The following is a 27,074-nucleotide window of genomic DNA, read 5'->3' as shown; positions in this document are numbered from 1 at the left end:
GAGCTTTTGTTTCTGCTATGAGCCTTCCTACCGGCTCAGAGTGCTTTATGTACTAGTACTTCGCCAGCTCATATCCCGCCAGCGGTAGTTCAAATTTCGAACATTTAAACCCGGGGGGTTCGTAGGGCATGGCCACGCGTTAGGATCTGTCCATGAATGCAAGCCTATTGGCAACCATACATGCCACTGCCTAAATATTCTGTATCTCATCAGCCTGCACTGCCCATACTTGCTACGTGCAAAAACATATGTCTACACACCAGCAGCTCTTCAGCACTTCCACCGCACTCTATTTAATTAAAAGTTCAAATACTCAAATTTCGGTTGAGGGTGCATAACTTATTACAACGTTACAAATATTTGCTACATCAGAATTCCTAAGGAAACCCTAGACCACATCACGAACTATTCAATCGCCGGTAACTCTGCCACAAGTGTTTTTCCTATGTCCAACTACTCCACAGTTACTGCACTTCGCTTCCTTCCTTGGAATTTTCGGAGCATCCCCATGTTCGGGGCAAGTCGTGTGTTTGTACCCCTTACCTTTGCAGATGCTATAGAACCTGCTCCTCTTTGTCATTCCTTCATATGGCGCTTTGTCCCTAGCATTTGTTGGCCTGCCTAATTTTAACTTCTTTCATGGGAGGTGCCAACCCGGCCAGCGTGTTGCTCTCAACGGAATTCCTATCTTCCTCTTCTGCAATGCCATTGACCCGAACAGCACTTTGAGTTATTCTCCCCTTGCCTGTAGCACGGTCCTCCAGTCCCAAGCCATCTCTTGCCATATCGAAAGGTTTCATGACCACCAGAGCTTGATTGAATAAAGCCATCAGTGTGTCATAAGCTTCAACACTAGCATCCCCTAGTCTTACCAACTCGAGAGCTTGCACATACATTCTGTTATGCCTGAAAGTCAATGTCGTCGTCCCAATCTTGTCTCGCTGGTAGTGTTGCAGGTGTTCTGGAAGTACATCCCGCGCATCCTTTGTCCACCTTTTCACTATGTGCTTTTTCGGAATCTCAGTCATCCCTAGGCAATCCATCACCTGACGAAAGATAGGAAATACTATGTTGTTAGCAAAGCGCAAACTGTTTTTTGGCCACAAAAAAGTTCTTGCTTGTACGAGAAAGTCAAGTGATTTAACCTTTAGTATATGTGCGCAAATCATCCCCATGTGTTCAAAAAGCCCGCACTCGCACTCGAAGTGCTCACCTCTGTCGTGCATCTTCACCATGAACACTACCATGCTCCACTTCTCTCGTTTGTCTGGTCTCGTGTGCGTAGCCCTGTACAAGGCATCTTGTTCTATCTCCTGGACACGGTACCCCCCTGCCTCGTACAGTATCAGCTGGAACTGCTCAAACATGGATCTGGTGTAGATCTTGCTTGCATCCATCTCAATGGATGAGTTTGTTCGCAACACAACTCCTCCCTGAAAAGTAAGCTGGTCAGCGATTCCATTCAAGTCTGCCAATAGATTAGCAACAAGAGAAATAGAACTCCTTACAATTTTACTCCTTTTTTCCTCGTAGCTCTCGTCGGATGACTTGTCGAACTGCAGCCTCATGTACTGCCTCACGAACATATGCATTGGAGATTCAGGTGGTACATAGCTCTTCAGCATATGGTTCGCACTCTCGCTACACTGGGTACTTGTCATCTTAGCACATAATACTCCTTTGAAGTACGGCTTAGCCCATTTTTCTCGGATCTCAAACAGTTGAGTCATGTACCCATGGTTCCGCAGATTGTGTTTCTCCAGCAAATGAGCCCACGCTTCTTCAAACTCATCAACAGTTAACATGTGATTCACAACTTTGTGGAACTCCTGCCTGAATTCATTCCTCTTCCCGTAATGTGATCCAAGACTCTCCTTTGCTTTCTTCAGTACATGCCACTTGCACCAGCGATGCACCGTGTCTGGGAGAGTCTTCTTGATTGCAATCTCCATAGCTCCGCACCGATCTGAGACAACCAAATGAAACCACACACACATCACTTTTTTTGTTCAATCACCTAGGAGCAGCGAGGGACAAAATATTCAGAAAGAAAGTTTGAAACACAAACCTGTTAGTATGGTCCAAGGTGCTACCCCACCCATCATCCTAACAAACTCCGTGAAGACCCACTCAAAACTTTCCACCTGCTCGTCTCTGATCAGCACTCCGGCAAGTAATATACTCTGGAAATGGTTGTTTACTCCGACAAACAGCCCGAATGGCATGTTGTACACGTTTGTCCGATAGGTTGTATCAAACGTGACTGCATCACCAAAGAATTTGTACTTCATCCTGCTGTCTCCCGTTGCCCACATTAAATTCCTGATCCTGCCCTCGCCATCAGGTTGTACCCTAAACAAGAACTCAGGGTCCTTTGCACCTAGTTCATCGAAAACTTCGATCGTCTTCCTAACGTCATCCTCTGCCTCGTCCCGACTTATTTGCACACACAGGTTCCGTAGAGACCTTTTCGTGAACGGAACATTCTCCATAGTGCCAAATATTAGATTGATTGTTGGAAGCGTTCCTACTCTCCAAGGGGAGAGCCGCGTTGCTATATATTGATGCGGACAGAAGACCTGTCGTAGGTTACAAGATAGAACGATCGCTAGGATTCATCCCGTTACAAGAGAAAGAGACAGATAAGGATACGGGATAGAGGGAGAGATAGTTAGGATTACATGGCGTATAGCATTCAAACTTCTAACACCCTCCCTTAATCTAAACTATCCTATGTTCAGGTTTCTCTTGAACTCTACAAAAGGCTTAACTGACAAAGCTTTAGTGAACCCATCTGCTACCTGATCCTTGGACGGAATGAATCTTATGTCCAATTTTTTTCTGCCACTCTTTCTCGTACAAAATGAAAATTAATTTCAATGTGTTTAGTTCTGCTATGAAAAACTGGATTAGCTGAGAGATAGGTGGCCCCCAAGTTATCACACCATAAACATGGAACACGACGTTGCTTGATTCCCAACTCATCAAGTAATGATTCCACCCAAATGATCTCAGCAGTAGCATTTGCCAATGACTTGTACTTGATCTTGACACTGTAGCTTGTTTCCTGGCACTTCAAGAAATAAGGTTTGGACCAAAGAACACTGCAAATCCTCCAGTTGATTTTCGGTCATCACTACATCCTGCCCAGTCGGCATCAGAAAAAGCACTAACCAGTGAAGAATTAGAGCGTTTGAACTGAAGCCCCAAACTCACAGTATGCTTAATGTGCCGCACAATCCTTTTGACAGCTATCCAATGGGTGGAAGTAGGAGCATGCAGATATTGACAAACCTTGTTCACGACAAAGGATATGTCTGGTCGTGTCAAAGTCAAGTACTGTAGAGCTCCAACAGTACTCCTATATTTTGTGCTTTCCTCTTCCTTAAGTGGTTCTCCTTCATGCGCTGAAAGTTGTTCTGAAGAAGACAAAGGTGTGGGCGAAGGCTTGCAGTCTTTCATTCCCATACGAGTTAGAAGTTCATAGGCATATTTTTCTTGACTCAACATTATGCCATCTTGAATCTTCTTAACTTCAACACCAAGGAAGAAATGTAAATCACCAAGATCCTTCAAGGCAAATTCGGAACTTAAATCATGCAAGAGAGCATTAGTGGCATTTTGTGAGGAGCTCGCAACTATGATGTCATCAACATAAATGAGCACAAACATGACAGTATTTGCCTTATTATAAATGAAGAGAGACGTATCAGCCTTGGACGCAACAAAACCAAGATGCTTCAATTGTGAGCTCAGCCATGAGAACCATGCTCTAGGAGACTGTTTCAGACCATAAAGAGATTTATCAAGTTTGCAAACATAATGAGGTGTTTGTTTATTTTCATACCCTGGTGGTTGCCTCATATAGACCTCCTCTTCCAGAACACCATGCAAAAACGCGTTCTGAACATCTAGCTGTCTAAGACTCCATCCTCTGGAAATAGCAATAGCCAGCACAAGTCTGATGGTGGCAGCTTTCACAACAGGACTAAAAGTGTCCTCATAATCAATACCATACCGTTGCTTGAAACCTTTTGCAACCAGACGTGCCTTGTACCTATCGATGGAGCCATCTGCTTTTCTTTTGATTCTGTAAACCCATTTGCAATCAATAATATTTTTACCTCTTTGACTTGGTACCAAGTGCCATGTTTTATTCCTCATGAGTGCACCATATTCTTCATCCATAGCCCTTTTCCACTTAGGATCTCCAAGTGCATCACTCAATCTTGTTGGTTCACCTGAAATACACAGCATGCCATACGGGATAGTACCATCTGTTCTTACTTTGGGATTTCTAATCCCTTTTTGCAATCGAGTCATAATCCTTGAAGTGGTGACAGGTTGTGGCTGTAGTTGCACAGAAGACTGCTCAATGTGACCAGCCGCAGAAGATCCAGAAGATCCTTCCAAATCTGTAGATTGAGTGGGCGCAGAAGATCCAGTGGCCAATGGTGTGGTCGAACCTGGAGTGAAGTCTTTCCTGAAGCTGTTGTTGCTGTCGGCTGCATGTGTGTAGTGCGCGCGCGCCCGCTACCGCGTGATGACGCGGCGCTCGTGGAGTGGCCCGCCGCTTGGCTAGACGCGGCCTGATCCACCCGAACGGGCTGTCGCCCCGGCGTGCGATCCAAAACAGACCTGCGCGCCTGATCCAAGGCCGGCTGACGCACTGGCGTGGCAGGCGCAGCCAGGTCCTCCTCGGGTTCCGCACCGGCTCCTCCTTCTCCATTGACATGAAATAATAGATCATTTTGAGCCAAATTTTCATGATTTTGATCATTTTCTCTGTTGTTTTCTTCAGGTACCTGCACAGGCATAATACAAGGGGCAAGTAGAATATTGTCAGATTGGTTAGTACAATTGTTATCACCCCCTTGATCAAAATCTGGAAGAAGAAGAATTTCTTTGCGAAGGAGAGCTCCGGCATTTGGATGGAGAGACTCAAAAGGGAAAACTGATTCGTCAAAGACAACATCTCTAGATATATAGACCCAGCCAGTGGAAACATCAAGGCACTTAACGCCTTTGTGCATAGGGCTATAGCCTATAAAAACACATCTTTTTGAACGAAACGCAAGTTTGCGTGTATTGTATGGCCTAAGATTTGGCCAACATGCACAACCAAATATACGAAGTGATGTGTAATCTGGAGTGACACCAAAGAGCGTGTTATAGGATTCTCAAATTTGATGACTTTGCTAGGACGAATATTGATAAGATAAGTGGCAGTAAGAAAAGCTTCGTCCCAGAATTTGAGAGGCATGGATGCATTAGCTAACAATGATAGTCCTACTTCAACAACATGACGGTGTTTTCGCTCAATCAGAACCATTCTGTTGGTGAGCATGCGGACAGGAAACATGATGAGAAATTCCAATCTTTTGAAAAAAAGAATTAAGTTTCTCATATTCACCACCTCAGTCAGTTTGCATTGCAAGAATTTTGGAGTTCAGTTGGCGTTCAACAAGACTTTGGAAATTGCCAAAAACTTGAAAAACATCATACCGTTTCTTTAGCAAATAAATCCAAGTAAACTTACTATAATCATCAATGAAGCTTACATAGTATGAAAATCTACCAACTGAAGTAGGGGCTGGCCCCCATACATCTGAAAAAATAAGTTGCAAAGGAGCAGTGGATACACTAGTAGAGATGGGATATGGCAATTGATGACTTTTAGCTTGTTGACATGCATCACAAACTGACTCAACACTAGACTCATAAGGAAGTTTATTTCTACTAAGAACATGTTGAACAATAGTTGAAGACGGATGACCTAAACGACTATGCCACTTTGCCGATGATGGTTTGGTGACACTCCAAGCTTGTTTATTTAACCATGATGAAGGGGATGATGATACGAGTGGATAAAGACCTCCCTCGCATCTTCCTCTAAAGATGACTCTCCTCGTTGCCAAGTCCTTGATAACAAAAGAGTAATGATAGAATATTATGAGAACATTGTTGTCAAGAGTGAAGCGATGAACTGAAACAAGATTTTTTGATGCATGAGGGACATGTAAGACACGATTTAGATGCAAATTTTCCCCGGGGGCTTTAACAATTGAGTTTCCAATATGAGCAATATCCATACCTATTCCACTTGCCGTGTGCACTTGATCACCTCCGTGGTACCTTTCTCGCGTTGTCAATTTGTCAAGTTCCCCCGTGATGTGCTTGGTGGCGCCAGAATCTGCATACCAATTAGTATCAATCCCATAGGAGTTGGTGATGAGATTGGCCTTCTTCTTTTCTCCATGATCCTCGTCATATCGGTGCCAACAGGCCCTTGCGCCGCCGGCATGAAACTTGTAACATATTTGGCACTCGGGATAATCTCCCTCATGTTGTTGTTGCTGCTGGTGTGGTGGCGGTTGTCGTTGGTGCTGTTGGTAGCTGCTGCCTCCACCACCGCGAGCAGGAGAGGGAGAGGCACGATCACGACTGCGCCCTCTGTTCCCTCGCCCGCGTCCTCCTCTCGCGCGTGATGGCCCGCGTCCTCTGTACACAGCATTTGCAGATGAGCGAAAACCGGACGGTCCATCGCCCAACATCTCCATCCTTTGGTTGAACGCTGAAATCTGCGAGAACAAGTCATCAACAGTGATGGAGTTTTTGATGGCGCCGACCGCTGCAACAATGGGATCGTAATCCCGATCGAGTCCGGCGAGGATGTAGTCGACCATCTCGCCGTCGGTCACTGGACGACCTGCGGCTGCAAGCTCATCTCCTAGACTCTTCATCTTGGCGATGAAGGAATTGCTTGACATGTTGCCCTTCTTGGTGTTGGAGATGGCGATTCTCAGATTTGTTATCCGAGATTGAGACTGCGCAGCGAATAGTGTGGTAAGAGCAGTCCATAAATCATGAGTGCTTTCCTTACCGATGACCTGCGCCAAGATTTCTGGAGTTAACGAGTTCAACAGGTAGCTCAGAACCTGTTGATCTTTCGCCAACCACGGACCATACAGCGGATTGGGCTCGATGGCCGTGGTTTTGTCCGCCTTGGGGACCTCCTCCGTTCTTGCCGGTGCGGCATCTGTGCCGTCAAGGAGGCCGGTTACTTGGGCACCTCGAAGCGCCGGCATTACCTGCGCTTTCCAGAGAAGATAGTTCCCTCTCGTAAGTTTTTCTGTTGGAGGGGCGCCCAGGTTGACGGCGACAGCGCTGGATCCTGCCATGGCGACGATAGGGCTTGGGCTTCTGCGTCGCTAGATGGGATCGGGGGGTTTGGGTTTCTGGCGCTGATTTTTGGGATCGCTAGACGATAGGGGAAAAGGCTAGGCTCTGTATACCATATTAGATTGATTGATAGAAGCGTTCCTACTCTCCAAAGGGAGAGCCGCGTTGCTATATATTGATGCGGACAGAAGACCTGTCGTAGGTTACAAGATAGAACGATCGCTAGGATTCATCCCGTTACAAGAGGAAGAGACAGATAAGGATACGGAATAGAGGGAGAGATAGTTGAGATTACATGGCTTATAGCATTCAAACTTCGAACACCAAAGAACCCTCCGATGATGTTGTACACCTTGCTCAGGTTGATGTTGTTCTTCCTTAGGTTCCTAACAAGGTCTCTAGTGTAGCCGTCGATGTGCTTGTGAGATGGCCAGTGCAGCATTTCACCACAATTCAGCGTCATCACATGGTTATGATTTACTTGATGCTCCGTGATGTACCACCCATTGTCAGATGTCCTCAACAGTCTAATCATTGCAGGGCACTCGCATCTACAAGATCTGGCATTCTCGCGGAGGGGTTTCCCCTGAAATGCAATATTTGTTTCATGTCATGAACTGATGAAAAAGGAAATGCACGTGCACATCATTTTTGCATATTGTGTAATTTGAAATATCCCTTCCTTACCGAGCACCCGCAGACAATCTCCTGCATAGTGTTTCTCTTATCAGGATTCAGCCGGCTTTTGCCGTATCTAATTCCGAAGCCATGTTCCCATGAATATAAATTGTAGAAATCATAGACCTCCGTCAGTGAGTCAAACGTTGTCCCTACCTTCAGCTTCACTACTTCATCACCCTCCCTTTCGACAAAGCCCCTGATAGTCTTCTCGAGTGCTCCCATCCTTCCAGGACAAGGTGGTCGCTCGATTGGATTTGCGCCTACTCGCACTCTGAGGAAAAAAAAAAGAGGTCAACAACAAAATGCATTTCATTTTTGCCTGCATTTCCCCCTACAATTGGCAGGTGAGGTTAGTAACGAGGGACCCCCAATCACTAATTTTACTGCTCAGTTATTTATCTTCACCGAATTCCATTATTCCACCCAGATTTCTGAGCTACAACAAATCCAACATTTTTTGTTTTGTGATCGTCATTTATAATTAGAAGCTACCATCTCCGTTCTACACATTCCCATGTAGTAACCTACCTAAATTGGCAACATCACTCTACAACTCATCTAACAATTAAACTAAGACGCCGTTGCACTTTTTTACCAGAATTATGTTCGTCACACTACTTCACATTATTTTCCATTTCTCACACCCCAGCGTACCGGTTGAGATGTGCCAAAAACGGGGCACACCCTGCCTTATCTGAACTTCTGAACATTTCAAATCCTAATGTCTTTTCAGTTTTTCACGGCTACGGGGTAACCAAATCTTTTTTGACTATCATCTACGCAGTGAGTTACAGTAGCAGAAATTACATTAGCAATCCAACAATACGCTCCCGCGAGCATCCCAGCGTACCTTCTTATCCAGCCTGAAGATTTGGGATCAGGTTTTACCGCCGATTCTCCCGACTCAGCGGGGCCGCTCTCTCCGCTGTAGTCGCCAGCAGCGACGGCGCAGCTGTCACGCCCAGCCACAGAAGAGGCCGTCACCCAACCTCTTCCCCATCCAGCCACCTCGCTCACCTCGTCTTGGACCGATCCCGGTGACGCGTCGACGCCGGGGAAGATTGGCAACCTACCCCCGCACAGGAAGAAGACAGATGCAGTCTAGTGAGGTGGGGGTGGCCAGACTAGATGTTTTGTGGGGAAAATCAACGGCGAGCTGTGGTGTTTGGGTGGTCGGAGCGAGGGGGAGTTGTGCCCTCACATGCACACTTGATCTACAGGAAAGCCGCCGTCTCCAACCGCCGCTCGGTCGCCCGCCGCCGCCGGCCATGTCGCCTCCGCATCCGCCTCCGCTTCCATGCAGAGCACCTTCTCCCCACCGATCTTCTCTGTTGAGCACCACTTTTTTTTACCAACACAGCAATAGTTCGCCACTCCGCCACAGCTGTTCTAGGATATACATCAACGAGCCCAACTTAGACCCTGTTTGGTTTCAAATAAGTCACCAACTTATAAGCGAAAAATGAAAAAAGTGACTTATTTTATCAAACGGACTCAATTTATAAGTCACCTCAACTTATAAGTCATAAGTTGCTCCATCCCAACTTAAAACTTATAAGTTACCTCCTTTTGCGTGGTTTCATCACCTTTACATAAAAAATAAGATGGAAAAGTATGGTCAGTTGACTTATAAGTCAGATGACAACCAAACGGACATAACTTATAAGTCATTGGTTTTAAGTCACCTGACTTATAAGTCAGGTGACTTATTGAAACTAAACAGACCCTTAGCCCCCAGCAGCCGCGGCCTCATAAGTGCGGTAGGTATAGGGAGTGAAAACTTTGTCGCCCCCTAGACACTACAGACTGGAACAGACTCGTCGAGAATTCTCCAGATGTGCCGACGTGGCACCCCTTTTTATCTTTTCATCGTTTTTTAACCTAGATTTTTATGAACCCGCGCACGGCGCACCGGACTCGACCCTAGTCAGCACCTAGATTTTCACGACCCCGACAAGACCGCACCCGACACGACCCCTCTCCCGCGAAACCCCGCTCAACTCCCGTTCGGTGCAGCGGGCGCTGGACGTGCCCGTGTATGTTGTTCGAACGGGAAATTCTGGACCATGGTCCAAGACGGGTGATTGCAATGGGGCCGATAGTACAATTCCGTCGCGCTCCATTAAACGTCCATCCAACCCTCCTGTATTCGTACCGTACATACGCCGCATACTCCGGGCCCGCACCATTTCCGCACTTCTCTGCGGGCGACGGCGCGCTTCATTTAAGGAGACCGCGGAGCGGATCTGTGCCAACCAATGGCTGAGATAATGCTACCATATAGTGGTATGAGTCATATCGCCGCTCTTGAACACATAGTGCCTTTTAGACTGCTCATAGTGGGGAATAACATAGAATAGTAACTTGCCGATGTTACTAGTCTATATTACTATCTTTATAGTGAGTAGTAACATATGAGTGGTATCATGAAAGAGTTCATTTATTAGCCTATGGACTCATTATGCCTTGAAATGTGTGATGTTACAATAACTAGCTAAGTTACCACAAATCCCTCTCTCTTCATTAATTAGCTGCCACATAAGCAATCTTATATTGAAATGTGTGATGTTACTAATTAAGTTACTCCCATTATGATTAGTCTTAATGTCGGGACTCCCGTAAAACCCTCAATTTTCTATTAGTGCATGTCTAGATATGTCCGCGAACATTGAAGGGATTACATTGGATAGCAAAAAGTGTGTGAACTCAAAAAAAAAACATATACTGACGATTTGATAACGAAGATGCCTTAAACTTGTGACGGCGAGAGCCCCTAAAGAAAAACTTGTGGCAGCGAGAGGGCTCACTTATGGAGGGGCGTTTCTCCCTCCTGCACGCACGCGGCGTCTCACGCTCTGCTTTCAGTTCAGGCCATGCCATTTATTCTTGCACCAATAGAGGGATGCAGCATTGCCCGGGCCTCGCCTCAACTTTTTGCCATTTGCGTCGAAGCTAGCGACGGGTGCTTAGAGGGTGTTTGGATACTCTCTAGTCATGTGACTAGTAGTAGTCAGACTAAAAGTTTTTAGTTAGGCCCTGTTTGGAAGGTGACTACTACTAGTCAGCATTAAATGTCTCAGTATTAAATTCTTCTCTCTCCCTTCCATTTATCTCTCTTCTCTCCCTTGTGCAACAGCAACTACCGCTATACTCCCGTGCAAGGAAGGAAAGCAGCAAAGTCCTGTTCCTTTTCTCCCTCACGCCATGCAACAGCAGCTCTCAATACCTTTTTTTTTCTCTCCTCACGCAAGCAACACAAGCACCAGACTATCCCTCACGAAATTGTCCCATAAGGAAATCAAAACTGTCCACACATAAGAAAACTAAAATTGTCCCATAACGTTACATGTTGGAAACGAAATAAATAACATCAGAAATTTCTCAATGCCTGTTGAACAAACCATCAGCAATCGTATCTCTCACTCGATTCATATCCACTGAATCTAGCTCCATTTCTTCACCCCTAGTGTTACGACGCCTCCTCCTCCTTGTTTCCTCAAGGAGAGGTTGATAACTCTCATCATTGTCACACCTATCGAATTCCTTGTCCGCCAAATGACTTTCACGAATAAAATTGTGCAAGGCCATGCATGCCACAATAATTTTTGTTTGCTTGCGTAGAGGATAACTTGGTACTTTGAAAAGAATCCTCCACTTATTTTTCAAGACTCCAAAACAACGCTCAATGACATTGCGTAGTCTAGAATGAGTATAATTGAAGTGCTCCTTTTTACCTCTCGGCATGGTGCCTTGATGGAACTCTTGAAAATGATACTTTTGGCCCCTATACGGTGCAAGATAACCCTGTTTGTTGGGGTAGCCCGAGTCAACAAGATAAAATTTCCCTGTTCATGGCAATGCATTTTAGCAAATGTCAATGTAAGGCATAAAACTATTGTACTGAGTATCAAGTTTCGTACCTGAAGGTGGATGTGGAAACTTGTGATCAAACCGGCTAAGAGCATCCTTGAATGGCCTCATATCATGGACCGATCCAGGCCACCCCGCAAGCACAAAAGTGAATCTCATGTCGAAGTCACACACAGCCATAACATTCTGACTACAGTAACCATGTCTGCTTAAATACTGTGGAACCTTGTTTGGTGGCACCACAACCGGCACATGAGTCCCATCTATTGCTCCAATGCAATCATTGAACCATGGGTACCACTGAGCACCTCTTAACCTTTCATGGACAACTCTAAATTCAGGATCTCGTGGCTTAATGATGTCAATGGAAAGCTTAACCATACATTCCAAAACTTTGTTAAACTTTCTACTGACTGTCTCCATGGACCTGATAAACCGATTCTCAGCATGTCTAATAGATTGGGGAGATCCAACTATATATAAAAAGAGAGCTAAACTCTCAACTGATGACATTTTCTTGGTTGACTTCAGTCCATAAGACTCCACTAGCAGATTATGTAGTTTATCAAACACCGGTGGGTACATCCTAAACATTTTGTAGCAATCTGTTCTGTTTCCTAGAGTTCTCACTACCCATTCATATCCAGACTCTTTAGCTTGTAAAATTCTCCTTTCCCCTTTAACCATGAAACGATCCATGTAGTACATACCAAACATGTGGGCGACCATACCTAGTTTGTTGAGCCTCTGCCGCCTCAACTGAAGTAGTGCTAGCACTCTATTGGTCCTTGTATATTCTTCTTCCTCATCACTAGAGTCATCATCTTCATCAGTCCTGTCCTCATCACTAGACTCATCATCTTGGTCTATACTGTCCTCATCACTAGATTCATCCTCATTCTGCAAGAAAAGCACAAACAAATAGAAATCATGAAGTCTACAGACATAATGAACATATCATCAACACATGCAAATACACAGATCGGTAGATAATAATTTGTCCAGAAACATAATGATTAAGGCCACATTAGTCCACAAATCATGTCATCCACGACTCAAGACACAAGAGGACACACATGACTCAAGACACAAGAGGACACACATGACTCAAGACACAAGACTAGCTGACACAGATCATTCTGCCTTCATATCTCGCCATCTGCTGCATACATGTTCTTTGCCCTGCACCATCTCTTCAACCATATCAACCTAGCTTCAGGGGTCTTCATGTTCTGGAAGACAATTCTGTTGTGTTTCTCCTTGAATAAATCACAAGCAACAAAGTACTCAACTGACTCTTCTGATGCTCCACACTCAATGGCAAGGTTCTGACAGTTTTTTACTGACTGAGCACGTTCCTCACTTCTCCTAACCTTTTCATTGCCTTGGTTCACAAGAGCCTGCAAAATAGAGTCTGTTTTCTCACTTTCCTTCTCCAACTTAGTTTCAATGTCCTTCATATATTTTACAAATGGACCCCGAGTTTTGCCTTGAGTACGAGGCATGTTGTCTAAAGTTTTGCTTCTCTTTGAAGGACTACTAGCTGTACTCCTTAACTCTGAGCGGCTCCCTCTCTTTTGAGTGTTGGTACTCATAGGGCTGGACACAAAGCCTTCATTGCCATCCAGGTCATCATCATTATTTAACTCCAAACAATCTTCTGTCCCAGGAACATAAGCAGATGAACCATCCACAGCGACCTCATGAAATATCTCATGTAACAGGGGCATATACTCAGGGTTACCATTTCTAAATTTCTTGAGATTTGGTCTGTCCTGAAAAGAAATAATAGAAAGAAATCAGCATATATATCTTCTGTCATTGGAACATAAGCAAAAATGAACACTTGAAGGAGAGGGAGCAAGAATATAAGCAAAAATACCTTGATTTCTTTCTCCCACCAATCTGCAGTTGCCGTCACTTCGCCATCTAAGCCGCGGCCGCAGCCGGTTTGCTGCTGCAACCATACCCAATCATTGTACAAGCCCTTCAAGTTAGTTATTTTGTTCTTGAACTCCCTGCCTGGATGCCACAGCTTTGCCCTTTCCCAATATTTCTCCCTCATATTCTTGTACGCCTGAGGGCTCCAAACTCTACCAGCGTAATTGCCAGCATCTATTTCCTCACAAGCTATTTCACATAAAGTCAATGTATTTCTGTCTGTCCAGTTAGCCTTGCTTTTTGGCCTCTATTAAAAAAATGTATGAGAAAACAGAACAAGTACTATTTCAGATACTGTACTATTTTTGATAAATATGACAGAACAAGTAGCATGAACAAGTATTTTCTTTCATTTGTCCAAACTGAACACCTTGCTGTAGTTTCTACTTTCTACTTTCCACTTAACAAGCTGTAGTTTCTACTTTCTACTTTCCACTTAACATACATTCATTCAAGCAAACACAACAATTGGACAAATATTGTACCTGGATATGCTGGTTCAGCATGCTGTCATCTTCCTCTGCCTGAACATCTTCTTCAGCTGGTTCATCTTCTTCCCCAACATCTTCTACCATGATCGGTGCTGCCTGCCGCTGCCTGCCGCTGCCTGAGCGACTTGAACCGGCACCACCTCGTCCCGACGTCGCGACGACCTGCTTGGCACGACGATCTGGGGCCCTCACTGGGGGGAGACCTTGGCGAGGTGGACGACCCTGCCGCTGCGCCACACCGTCCGATCTGGTCCGCTGGAGGGGCACACCATGGCCGGCCGCACTCCCGGGATGAAAAAGGTGCGTGTACATGCCCATGTTGGGGTAGGAGGCGGCGACGGCGGAGTTGCCGTTGAGGTCGATGTTCTCCAACCCGATGGGAGCGCGGAGCCCCTCGGCCACCGAGCCGCGGCCGAGCCCCCCGGCCACCGAGCCGCGGCCGAGCCCCCCTGCCACCAAGCCGCGGCCGGCGGATCCCCGGAGACGAGGGGGCGTCATCCCCCACCCGTCCTCGTCGATGTGGTGCACCGCAGCACCGGAAGACGCCGTCTGCGAGAAGAAATCGAAGGGGAGTTCGCCGTCGCCGTCCATGGTACGGACGCGGGAGCGCGGCGCGGCGGAGGGCTGCGGGCGCGGCGGGAGTACGGACGCGGGAGCGGCGCGGCGGAGTGCTGCCGCGGCGGCGGAGTGCGGCGGCGGCGGTGGAAAGGGAAGCGGCGGAGTGGAAAGGGGAGCGGCTGCCCCCTGCCTGCGTGCGAAGGGGATGGGGCTGCAGATGCGTCACCCGCAACAGGATGGGCCCGCCAATTAATTAGAGGAGAGACTTTAGTCACTTTTAGTTGGAGGTGGGGTGACTAGAGACTAAACTAGTTTTAGTCACCCATTAGTCAGGGGTGTTTGGAGGTTTACTGACTAAAAGTGACTACTACTAGTCTCTAGTCTCTAGTCACTAGTGATCCAAACACCCTCTTAGGCTAGCCATAGTGGGGTAACTTAAGTAGTAATTTAATACATCTCAAGATAATTTTGCTTATGTGGCAAGTATTTAATAAGAAAAGAGATGATTGAAGTAACATAATATATTACTATAATATAGCGCTTTCCGAAGTAAAATGAGTCTATAAGTCAATAAATAAAACAAACTATGACACTACTACTAAGATACTTTGCATTATGAGGATAGTAACTTAAACTAGGGTCATGCATATGACACTAGTTTAAATTACTCCTCACTATGACCAGTCTTACCGGGAACGGAGACCAGCTTCGTCATCTGTAGCGTATACGTGTCGACTGAGGGAGAGACAACCAGCCCGACGATTCAAAATTAAAAGCTCGATAGATCGGGACGACGTGTAGCTTGTCCGGCTGGCTGCTGCTGCTGTTTATTACGGCCGGCCGGACCTCACGCTCTTCTCCACTCTGGTGTGCGGTGCAAGGTGGACCCAATTACATGCCCTTCTTTTCTCTTTTTTTTTCTTTCAAACAACTCCTCTTCTTCCTTTTCTCCCCCTTTTGAAGCACAAAAGGTTTTTTTTTCAAATGCCACACAATATTTCTGGATACTTTATGTGCTTCAAAACTTCGTGCGAACATATGAGTTTTGAGCTTTTTTTTCCCAAAAAACCCTTGCTGTGAGCCATGGTTCCCTCACGAAACATCGCCGACATGCCAGATTTTGAAGTGTTTTTTTCTAATATAGGCATAGTTCAAATTTGAATTGCATCCAATTGAATACAAACATGTTAATAAAAAATCTAGAATATAACAAATAAGGAAACCTAGAAAGTTCAATCAATTTTTCATACAATACGAAGGTCATAAAAAACAACATACTAAAATTTGAAGCAAGTTAAAAAAAATGCTTGCATGTTTTAGAAGTGGCGAGCAATTGTAGGCTCCTGCCGCTGCTCACACAAATATTAGTGGCGGGAAATATATTGGCACCCTCACTGATAGTAGTGTCCCTTGGCTAACAAGGCTAAGAAAACCAGAGGTGGGCTGGAAAATTGGCTCGCCGCTTGTAACATAAACTAGTGCTGAGCTTCGTTACGTGCCCATCATAGATATCTTGCAAAAGTAGCAGTGGCGGGGTCCAGAATATGCCGCCACTAATGTGACCCTACCTATAAATGTTTTCCTAGTAATGTTTGGGACAAAAAACATTATAATATGTGGGAAGTTAGGGCCCGATTGGTTCTAATAAGTCACCTGACTTATAAGTCAGGTAACTTAAAACCAGTGACTTATAAGTCATACCTGTTTGGTTGTCATCTGACTTATAAGTCACCTGACCACACCTTCTCTTCTTGTTTTTTATGTAAAGGTGGTGGGACCAACGCAAAAAGGAATGACTTATAAGTTTTAAGTTGGGGTGGAGCAACTTATGACTTATAAGTTGGGTCTGTTTGGCAAAATAAGTCATTTTTTTTTTTTCACTTTTCGACTTATAAGTTGATGACTTATCTGAAACCAAACAGGCCCTTCATTATTTTAGTCCCGACGATTAGCTTGCTCGTCAACGGGGCAATTGGCTATTTCTGGCCAATAAACCGAACAAACTAATTAAGAACCTAGTAATTAGCTTGCTCAGCATAGATCAGTTAGCTTTTCTGCTCGAGCAGGTAGCATAATGTAGCAGTTTGGGTCAAAAAAAGACAAAAATGACGTTAGTTTTTTTTAAACTTCCCTTAAACAATAGGAAACCTTAAAAAGTGTTCTACAGAGAAAGTTCGGGCTAATCAATAGGTTTTCAATGATATATAAGTGTTCAAAGTTTGGGAAAATGTTTAACCTGAAGAAGTTTTGCCCCGTCAATAAATATCCAATGGTATTATCATTTGCGTCATTCTAATAAACAGTTTGAAAATTGTGATAAGAAACAGCGCGAAAAAATAGAGCCAAGAAAGTACGGTTTGCAGTCAGCTAGTATAGGACGTGCAACTAGCTTATCTTTTTTTTTTCTCCGACAATTAGAAAGTGGTGACAGAAGTTATTCTGCAATAGGTTGCAACATATCTACAATGTGTGTGTCAGAGAGGTGTGTGTGTGTGTGAGAGAGAGAGAGAGAGGTGTGTGTGCGCGCGCGCACGTTCTTTGGTCACCTTCTAAATTTGGTATCCAAATTTGGAAAATAGGCTAAATATGTGTGGCAGTTTAACATGATAAAGATTTCCTTATTAATATATGCTGGAATTTAGTCTATATTGAAGGCAGCCCAATAACTATTTCAAAAATTCATAATAAATCTTAGCGGCCCACTTAATTCATTTGTGCAAAGCAAGAGATACTACTAAAGTTTTGTCCCACATTGCTAGTTTAGTGGGAGTTGGACCTCCTTATAAGAGAGGTTCTTTCCCCACTTGTATGAGCATGAGAACAAGAGTGACATCCACACGCGCTCCTCCTCCGTCGCCCGCCTCGCCTCGCCACGACGCGGGTTGCGGGAATGAGCCGAGCCGATGTCTAAATTTTGAATACGAACGCTGCACCCTTCGGCTGTTGTCTGTTTGTTTCATCTCCCGCGTTCCCTTCAGCTCCCGGCGCAGCCTCTCGCCTCCTTCTCTTGCGCCTATAAAAGGGAGGTCGCTCCTCTCAGAGAGACGCACCAGAACTTCTCCTTCCTCTCGCCACCGGTTCCAATCTCTGAGTTGCTGCTGTCTTTTTCATCCCGGCTTGCGGCATGCACCGCAGGTCGAGACAGTAGGCCTCAGAAACCGCACCTCTTTGAGTCCTGTATGGGAGAAGGGTGATAAGGTTTTTGGGGAGCGCTCTGCGCGACTACTGACTGATTCCTTCGTCACGGACGCCCCGGACTCCGACGACTTCTTCCCCAACGTCGACAACCTCCTCGACGACATGGATGGCGAGGACACCGACCCCAAGTCCAGTGCTACTGCTGCTGCTATCCCGTATGTGTTCTTCTTTCTGTTAGATATCCTGCCACAATTTCTCGTACTAGTACTTGCCCTAAATATGTTAGGTTCTACCTCATATATGCAATTAGTTCTACTGTCTGCTATAGATATGATAGGCTACGGTTCATATATGCAGAAGCTATTTACCTTCTCTCTGTCAGAACGCATGACTTGTTTTTATCTCTACTATATTAGCCATGCTTTATCTAGTATTTCTGTTAATAAAATCATTTGGTAAATTGCTCATATTTCCAACAATTCAAAAACCTTATTATAGGCAATTTACCCCAAGTGGTTTTGCTTCTTCCATGAGACCTCCTATGTTTGAGGGTATCCACTATAAGAGGTGGCGCGTGAGGGCAGTCTTATGGTTTCAAACCATGAGTTGCTATGACGCCACTCTCGGCAAACCTGAAGGGGAGCTTGATGCTCAATAGGCACAAGCCTTTTAGAAAATGGATACTCTGTTTAAGCCTGCTCTCTTGAGTGTTCTTGGTGAGAACATAGTTGATACTTATGCGTCAGTTGATAATGGAAAAGATATGTGGGATGCATTCGAGGCCAAGTTTGGGGTCTCGGATGCTGGCACTGAGTTGTACATCATGGAGCAATTCTATGACTACAGGATGACTGAAGAGCGCTCCATGGTTGAGCAAGCTCATGAGATACAGTCATTTGCTAGAGAACTTGAGCACTCCGGTTGTATGCTACCGGACAAGTTTGTTGCCAGAGGTATCATCACTAAGCTTCCTCCTTCATGGAGGAACTTTGTTACCTTACTGAAGCATAAGAGACAAGAGTTTTCTGTCCCGGATCTCATTGGCACTCTTGATGTGGGAGAAAAGGTGAGAGCAAAGGACACACGTGCTCGAGGTATTGAAGGAGGATCTAGTGCCAATCTGGTACAGAAGAAGAACTTCCAGCCCCACAAGTTCAAGAACAAGGGCAAGTTTGATGGTAAAGCAAAGTTTGATGGGAAGAACAAGGCTGTGCAACACACGAACTTCAACAAGAAGAATGACAAGAAGAAAGGTGACTGTCATGTGTGTGGGGATCCTGATCATTGGGCTCCTAATTGCCCTAATCGCTATGACAAGCGTCACCCTGGGAAAGGCGGCAAGACCGCTAATGTTGTCATTGGAGACACTGACATGAAGGATGATGGGTATGATATATTTCCCACTATTCTTTCAGTATGTCATTCTCCCGATTGGTTGATTGACACGGGTGCTAATGTGCATGTATGCGGTGATATTTCCATGTTTTCATCTTATTAGACCGCAGGGACTTCAACTGTGCTGATGGGCAACGATTCAAGTGCTTCTGTTCGTGGTGTTGACACGGTCGATCTGAAGTTTACTTCGGGGAAGATCGTGTGGCTGAAGAACGTGCATTATGTCCCCTCCGTCAATAAAAATCTTGTCAGCGGATCTCTTTTGTGTAGAGATCACTAGTAGAAAAGGGGGCTTTGGTCCAGGCCGGGTAACCCCATTAGTCCCGGTTTAGTCCAGAACCGGGACCAATGCCCCCATTGGTCCCGGTTCGTGAGCCCAGGGGGCCGGCCGGGCCACGTGGGCCATTGGTCCCGGTTCATCTAGACCTTTTGGTCCCGGTTGGTGGGATGAACCGGGACCAATGGGCCTCGCTCCTGGCCCACAACCATTGGTCCCGGTTCGTGCCATAAACCGGGACTAAAGATTAGACCTTTAGTCCCGGTTTGAGGCACGAACCGGGACTAATGGGGATGAGACCTTTAGTCCCGGTTCGTGCCACGAACCGGTACTAAAGGTCCCATTTTCAAACTATACCCCCCCCCCCCCCCCGTGGATCGCCTTTTCAGTTTTAAAAAAATAAAAGAAAATGATGGAAATGTCAAAAAAAAAAAGAAAATAAGTTTCCCATGTGATATGTGGTCTAGTTGTTGGGAAAATTTGCAAATGTGAATTTTGACTTTATTTGCAAAATCTCTCTGAAATTTGTAAAAATGGGCATAACTTTTGCATACTAACTCGGATGAAAAAGTTTTTTATATGAAAAATCATCTACTCAAAAAGTTACATCCAAATTTAACGGGGGGAACCCCGTTAAACATTTTCAAAATCCTCAAAAACCTAATAGAAAAAAGTTACGGGACTTTTAAGATCTAGAGTGAAAAAAATCGAAAAAAATTCAAACAGTGGGCAAACTGTGGTCAAACAATGGTCAAACTAATTATTCTAGAATATTAATGTTACTAAATAATTATTTCAGTTATTTCAATTTTGGTCAAATCTGGTCAAACTGTGGTCAAACTGTGGTCAAACAATGGTCAAACTAATTATTCAAGAAATATTAGTGTTACTAAATAATTATTGTTTTTTAAAACAATAGTTTCAAAATAAAACTATGAAATGTGTCACTTCATGCTCAAGCAAAATTCCTGAAGGTTAATAGGATTGACATCTTAGTATTGTCAGGAAAACAACAAGTGCAGACTTGGAACGAGGGAGAAAGAACCCGGAAGTTAAGCGTGCTCAGGCTGGGGGAGTGGGAGGATGGGTGACCGTTCGGGAAGTTAGATGATTTGGAATGATGAGGGGTGATTAGAGGATAAATTGAGAAGTGATGAGGGGTGGTGATTAAAGACTAGAGGTTAAAATAATTCAGAAATTTGAAAATAAAAAAAATTCAAACTTTTTTTAAAAAAATCATAAAATTTCCTTTAGTCCCGGTTGGTGTTACCAACCGGGACTAAAGGTGGAGCTCCACGTGGCCGCGCCCTTTAGTCCCGGTTCTGGATTGAACCGGGACTAAAGGGAGAGGCATTAGTACCGACATTTTAGTCCCGGTTTCAGAACCGGGACTAAAGGCCCTTATGAACCGGGACTAAAGGCCCTTTTTATACTAGTGGATGGCTACAAGCTTGCCTTTGAGTCGAATAAATTTGTAATATCCAAGTATGGAACCTTTGTTGGTAAAGGCTATGAGTCAGGAGGTCTGTTTTGTTTATCCTTATCAGACGTTTGCAATAAAGTTGTTAATCATATTTGCAACAATAGTGAATCCAATGTGTGGCATTCACGTCTCCGTAATGTTAATTTTGGTTGCATGTCGCGACTAGCGAAGTTGAACTTAATTCCTAGTTTCACCACTGTCAAGGGATCTAAGTGTCAAGTTTGTGTGCAAGCTAAGCAACCTCGTAAGTCTCACACGACTGCGGAAACGAGAAATCTTGCACCACTAGAGCTCATACATTCAGATCTATGTGAAATGAATGGTGTTTTGACAAAAGGTGGAAAGAAATATTTCATGACGTTAATTGAAGACTCCACTAGATACTGCCGTGTGTATCTTCTGAAATCTAAGGATGAGGCTTTGGACTTTTTCAAGATCTATAAAGCTGAAGTGGAAAACCAACTTGATCGAAAAATCAAGAGGCTTAGGTCCGACCGTGGTGGAGAGTATTTTTCCAATGAATTTGATGCTTTTTGTGTGCAACATGGTATAATCCATGAGAGGACGCCTCCCTACTCACCTCAGTCAAATGGGATTGCCGAAAGAAAGAATCGTACTCTAACTGATTTGGTTAACGCCATGTTAGACACATCGGGTCTCTCCAAGGCATGGTGGGGGGAGGCGATATTGACCGCATGTCATGTCCTGAACCGAGTCCCCACAAAGAACAAAGAGATAACTCCATTCGAGGAATGGGAGAAGAAAAGGTTAAAACTCTCTTATCTGCAAACATGGGGTTGTTTGGCGAAAGTCAATGTTCCAATTCAAAAGAAGCGGAAACTTGGACCAAAGATTGTGGATTGTGTTTTCCTAGGATATGCTTTTCATAGCATTGGCTATAGATTCTTGGTTGTAAAATCTGAGGTACCTGACATGCATGTCGGTACGATCATGGAGTCGAATGATGCGAATTTCTTTGAAGATATCTTTCCCATGAAGGATGTGGCTACCTCATCTAATCAGGAGATGCCTAGTTCATCGAATCAGGAACCAGTTACAATTACCAAACCTGCCATTTCGATAGAACACTTTGAAAGTCCTGTGGAGGAAAACAATGAAGTTCCTACTAGGAGCAAGAGACAGAGGACTGCAAAGTCCTTTGGTGATGATTTTCTTGTGTATCTCATAGATCACACTCCCAGTTCTATTTCAGAGGCTTATGAATCTGAAGATGCTGACTACTGGAAGGAAGCGGTTCGTAGCGAGATGGATTCCATCTTAGCGAATGAAACTTGGGAGATAACTGATCGTCCTTATGGGTGCAAACTTATTGGATGCAAATGGGTATTGAAGAAGAAGCTTAGGCCTGATGGTACTATTGAAAAGTACAAGGCTCGGCTCGTGGCCAAGGGTTATACCCAAAAGGAAGGTGAAGACTTCTTTGATACTTACTCACCTGTGGCTCGACTGACCACTATTCGAGTTCTACTTTCACTAGCTGCCTCACATGGTCTTCTCGTTCATCAAATGGATGTTAAGACTGCTTTCCTAAATGGAGAGTTGGACGAGGAAATTTATATGGAACAACCAGATGGGTTTGTACTAGATGGTCATGAAGGAAAAGTGTGCAAGTTGCTGAAGTCTTTGTATGGACTCAAGCAAGCACCCAAACAGTGGCATGAGAAGTTTGAAAGAACTTTAACAGCTGTAGGCTTTGTTGTAAACGAAGCTGACAAATGTGTGTAGTATTGCCATGGTGGGGGCGAGGGAGTTATCCTTTGCTTGTATGTTGATGACATACTGATTTTCGGAACAAAACTGAATGTTATTAAGGAGGTCAAAAATTTCCTATCTCGTTGTTTTGAGATGAAGGATTTAGGAGTGGCTGATGTCATTCTGAACATCAAGTTGTTGAGAGACGATGATGGTGGGATTACATTGTTTCGATCTCACTACGTGGAAAAGATCTTGAGTCGCTTTGGCTACAGTGACAGCAAGCCCTCTCCAACACCATATGATGCTAGTGTGTTGCTTCGAAAGAATCGAAGAATTGCTAGAGACCAATTGAAGTATTCTCAGATTATTGGCTCGCTTATGTACTTAGCCAGTGCTACAAGACCTGGCATCTCTTTTGTTGTTAGCAAACTGAGTCGGTTTGTTTCAAAACCAGGAAATGTGCATTGGAAAGCTCTAGAGAAAGTTTTGCATTAGTTGAAAGGATATGCAAATTATGGAATTCGCTACACCGGGCACCCAAAGCTGCTTGAAGGGTATAGTGACTCAAACTGGATCTCAGATGCTGATGAGATAAAGGCCACAAGCGGATATGTATTCACTCATGGAGGTGGCGCTGTTTCTTGGAAGTCTTGCAAGCAGACCATCTTAACGAGGTCAACAATGGAAGCAGAACTCACAACACTAGATACAGCTACGGTCGAAGCAGATTGGCTTCGTCGGCTCTTGAATGACTTGCCGGTTGTTGAGAAACCTGTACCGGGTATTCTTATGAACTGCGACAATCAAACTGTGATCACGAAAGTGAGCTGCTCAAAGGATAACATGAAGTCATCAAGACACGTTCAGAGAAGGTTAAAGTCTGTCAGAAAAATGAGAAACTCTGGAGTTATTGCATTGGATTATATCCAAACGTCTAAAAATCTGGCAGATCCTTTTACTAAGGGTCTATCACGTAATGTGATAGATAATGCATCGAGGAAGATGGGTATGAGACCCTCAATATGAGTTGTTCACAGTGGTAACCTATTCTTTGTGATCGGAGATCCCGTGAATTAGATGTGGAAGACAAGCTGTTGGTCAACTGGGAGGATAGTACCCTTACTGTTAAAATACCACTCCATAAAGATGCAATACTCTCCTAATCTGCATGGCAGGTTGATGTATATCTTAATGTGTTCTAAGTGACTCTTTGAAGCAGAGATGTTGTCCTGCAGAACATCTTTTGAAGAACGCACCTATATGAGTCTGATTGTTAAACGTCGCAATCTATGAGAGTAGGGTTCTCTCTAGTAAACTCATGAAAGGTCTCGGAGTATGACGCATAAGCTCCACCCGCGAGGAAGACCCACAGTAGCCACGTATCGGTCAAGGCTTTATGTGAAACTAGATTTGCAGAAAACTTACAGTTCAAGACCCAGTCCACTATTCAAGTTACTTACTAGTGTAGCATAGAGTTCTACTCCCTCCGTTCCTAAATATTTGTCTTTTTTAGAGATTTCAAATGGACTATCACATACAGATGTATATAGACATATTTTAGAGTGTAGATTCACTCATTTTGCTCTGTATGTGGTCACTTGTAGAAATCTCCAAAAAGATAAATATTTAGGAACAGAGGGAGTAGGTGGAAGTTCAACTTAACAGTCTCCACTGCAGTACCGGTATATAAAATAATGTTTTGGAACCAAAGGCAAATCTCCGTGTGCCTCTGGGATCTGGTGGGGGATTGCTGGAATTTAGTCTATATTGGGGGTTAGCCCAATAACTATTTCAGAAATTCCAAATAAATCCTAGAGGCCCATTTAGCCCATTTGTGTAAAGCAAGGGATACTACTAAAGTTTTGTCCCACATTGCTAGTTTAGTGGGAGTTGGACCTCCTTATAAGGGAGGTTCATGAGCATGAGAACAAGAGGGACATCCACACGCGCTCCTCCTCCGCCGCCCGCCTCGCCACGCCACGCCACGCCATGCCTCGTCACGACGCGATGCGGGTTGCGGGAATGAGCCGAGCCGATGTCTAAATTTTTGCCACGCACTACGGGTATACGAAAGGTCACTCGGGAGCTGGAAAGTTTTTGCTGTAGTGAATATTGAATACGAACGCTGCACCCTTCGGCTGCTGTCTGTTCGTTTCATCTCCCGCGTTCCCTTCAGCTCCCGGCGTAGCCTCTCGCCTCCTTCTCTTGCGCCTATAAAAGGGAGATCGCTCCTCTCAGAGAGACGCACCAGAACTTATCCTTCCTCTCGCCACCGGTTCCAATCTCTGAGCTGCTGCTGTCTTTCTCATCCCGGCTTGCGGCGTGCACCGCAGGTCGGGACAGTAGGCCTCAGAAACCGCACCTCTTTGAGTCCTGTATAGGAGAAGGGTGATAAGGTTTTTGGGGAGCGCTCTGCGCGACTACTGACTGATTCCTTCGTCACGGACGCCCCGGACTCCGACGACTACTTCCCCGACGACGACTTCTTCCCCGACGTCGACAACCTCCTCGACGACATGGCTGGCGAGGACACCGACCCCAAGTCCAGTGCTACTGCTGCTGCTGTCCCGTATGTGTTCTTCTTTCTGTTAGATATCCTGCCACAGTTTCTCGTACTAGTACTTGCCCTAAATATGTTAGGTTCTACCTCATATATGCAACTAGTTCTACTGTCTGCTATAGATATGATAGGCTACGGTTCATATATGCAGAAGCTATTTACCTTCTCTCTGTCAGAACGCACGACTTGTTTTATCTCTACTATATTAGTCATGCTTTATCTAGTATTTCTGTTAATAAAATCATTTGGTAAATTGCTCATATTTCCAACAATATGTACGAAATCTGGAAGAATGTATCCCTATATATATTCTTCCAGATTTATATTCTCCCAGATATCGTATTCATTAATAAGGAAATCTTTATAAAATTTGGACATGAAAATCGTATTCATTAATAAGGAAATATTTACCAAATTTGGACATGGAAAAGTAATAATTAGAAGATAATTAAGGCTAGTTCTAGGAATCCATTAATTATTGTGATATATTCTTTCAGATTTTGTATTTCATTGGTAAGGAAATATTTACCATGTCAAATTGCCACCAATTAGATACCAAACTTGGAAGGTGGACCAAAGGATTATAATATCCACTCATATCTCCACTTTAAATGTTTTCATTTTTGTAGAGATCTTTATGTATATATATAGGGACGGTGTTAGGACACCCCAGACATCTTCCATTGTTATTGTTGAGAAGAGAAGAAGAAGAAAACGTACTTTACCTACCACGAGGAGCACTAAACAAGCACCTATCGTTGCATTGCACTAACTAGATGGAAAAGCACATGAATTCCTTTCCTGCAGGGACCATACTCCTGTGTGTGCTTCTCTTGTTCTCTACGATCCATGCAGAGTGTAAGTGGCTATAAACGCATCTCTCTCTCTCTCTCTCTCTCTCTCTCTCTCTCTCTCTCTCTCTCTCTCGTGTGTGTGTGTGATTTATATTTCTTTTGAATAATTTTCTATGATAAACATATATCAGCATGGGTTGTGCATAGTGTTTCACATCTAGAGGTGATTACGGAGGGACTACTATTGTGGATCGGAGGGACTACTATTTTTGTCTGTGCTTGTGGTCGTTTCTTTATAGCTCATCGAAGAATAGCTTTCTGAATATATTAATGATTTTCTTGTATTCCTTAGGCCAAATCATGCAGAGCCTAGCAAATGAGAAGATCAATTTCCCAACAGGATTGTGCATCCATAGACCAGAAAAAACGTGCCCAACTAAGCCATTTTGTTTCTGTTGTTTAGTGAACAGCGATTGCTATCTTGCAATGGATGGTTGCGTGAGTAACTGTGCAAAATCTGCTTCATCAGGAATAGAGGCTTCACAGAAATATGGTCTATCACCTTCCCATGTAATGCACCGATGAGTAGCACATTGCATCTTTGTCCCTGGTGGGAAGCCCCGCTGATCAACACTGCATGGTGCTTTCCCTTTTGGTGGCCCACATGAATAAAATATTTATTTTCATGCATTGCATGATGTAGCGCTGTAGTATCCCTAGTACTTAATAGTACAAGAATTTGGTGGTGCACATTGTACATCACATGCTTATGACTGTTGTGACAAATAGTTTTTGTCTATCTCTCGTTTTTCTCTAAATATCTTTCTCCAAGCGAAGAGCAGAGAAAGCGCGGACGGGCTCGCGTGCTCCTGTTACTTGGGCTAATGAAATATTGCGTGATCGGAGGTCGCGTTAATTGACCGTGAAATAAAATAGTTCACATACAGCCAAACAGTGCTGGATCCGTATAACAAAACTAGTGAGTGGT

General features: G+C 44.4%; 3 protein-coding genes, 1 long non-coding RNA gene and 1 pseudogene across 4 annotated transcripts; 2 read left to right on the top strand and 3 right to left on the bottom strand.

Moving 5' to 3' along the window:
* Window positions 1–468: 468 nt before the first annotated feature.
* LOC125524744 (protein FAR1-RELATED SEQUENCE 11-like) lies at window positions 469–9,237 on the bottom strand. Its single transcript, XM_048689778.2, has 8 exons — window positions 9,065–9,237; window positions 8,714–8,932; window positions 7,870–8,134; window positions 7,511–7,768; window positions 2,069–2,501; window positions 1,509–1,966; window positions 1,146–1,433; window positions 469–1,046 (listed from the first exon to the last, which is right to left on the bottom strand). Exons 1-8 carry the CDS (start codon window positions 9,160–9,162, stop codon window positions 603–605), a joined length of 2,463 nt encoding a protein of 820 aa, XP_048545735.2. The 5' UTR covers window positions 9,163–9,237; the 3' UTR covers window positions 469–602.
* Window positions 3,076–7,181, bottom strand: LOC147961146 (uncharacterized). The gene is made up of 3 exons (XM_087537567.1): window positions 6,136–7,181; window positions 4,639–4,805; window positions 3,076–4,241 (listed from the first exon to the last, which is right to left on the bottom strand). The coding sequence occupies exons 1-3, from the start codon at window positions 7,179–7,181 to the stop codon at window positions 3,076–3,078; spliced, it is 2,379 nt and encodes a 792-aa protein (XP_087393693.1).
* Window positions 9,238–12,878: 3,641 nt separating the features above from the next.
* Window positions 12,879–14,756, bottom strand: LOC147961145 (uncharacterized; annotated as a pseudogene).
* A 3,925-nt stretch (window positions 14,757–18,681) lies between these two features.
* On the top strand, window positions 18,682–19,384 carry LOC147961144 (uncharacterized). Its single transcript, XM_087533694.1, has 2 exons — window positions 18,682–19,247; window positions 19,360–19,384. The coding sequence occupies exons 1-2, from the start codon at window positions 18,685–18,687 to the stop codon at window positions 19,382–19,384; spliced, it is 588 nt and encodes a 195-aa protein (XP_087389820.1). The 5' UTR covers window positions 18,682–18,684.
* Window positions 19,385–25,985: 6,601 nt separating this feature from the next.
* LOC147961143 (uncharacterized) lies at window positions 25,986–26,776 on the top strand. The gene is made up of 2 exons (XR_015612357.1): window positions 25,986–26,150; window positions 26,439–26,776. It is a non-coding gene; the product is annotated as an uncharacterized LOC147961143 (long non-coding RNA).
* The last annotated feature ends 298 nt before the right edge of the window (window positions 26,777–27,074 follow it).

This window comes from Triticum urartu, chromosome 7A (assembly GCF_056163025.1).
Source record: "Triticum urartu cultivar PI428250 chromosome 7A, HENAU_Tu73, whole genome shotgun sequence".
Lineage (NCBI taxonomy): Eukaryota > Viridiplantae > Streptophyta > Magnoliopsida > Poales > Poaceae > Triticum > Triticum urartu.
This window is presented reverse-complemented; position numbering and strand designations above follow the sequence as displayed.

Coding starts and splice junctions, on each gene's coding strand:
- LOC147961146 (XM_087537567.1), bottom strand. CDS start 7,181: ATGGCAGGATCCAGCGCTGTCGCCGTCAACCTGGGCGCCCCTCCAACA. Junction 4,806..6,135: donor AAATTGACAACGCGAGAAAG/GTACCACGGAGG, acceptor ATGCCTGTGCAG/GTACCTGAAGAAAACAACAG. Junction 4,242..4,638: donor GCCTTGGATCAGGCGCGCAG/GTCTGTTTTGGA, acceptor TGTGTATTTCAG/GTGAACCAACAAGATTGAGT.
- LOC125524744 (XM_048689778.2), bottom strand. CDS start 9,162: ATGGAAGCGGAGGCGGATGCGGAGGCGACATGGCCGGCGGCGGCGGGC. Junction 8,135..8,713: donor TCTTCAGGCTGGATAAGAAG/GTACGCTGGGAT, acceptor TTTTTTCCTCAG/AGTGCGAGTAGGCGCAAATC. Junction 1,047..1,145: donor TTTGCGCACATATACTAAAG/GTTAAATCACTT, acceptor ATCTTTCGTCAG/GTGATGGATTGCCTAGGGAT.
- LOC147961144 (XM_087533694.1), top strand. CDS start 18,685: ATGGAGCAATTCTATGACTACAGGATGACTGAAGAGCGCTCCATGGTT. Junction 19,248..19,359: donor ACTGACATGAAGGATGATGG/GTATGATATATT, acceptor TCATCTTATTAG/ACCGCAGGGACTTCAACTGT.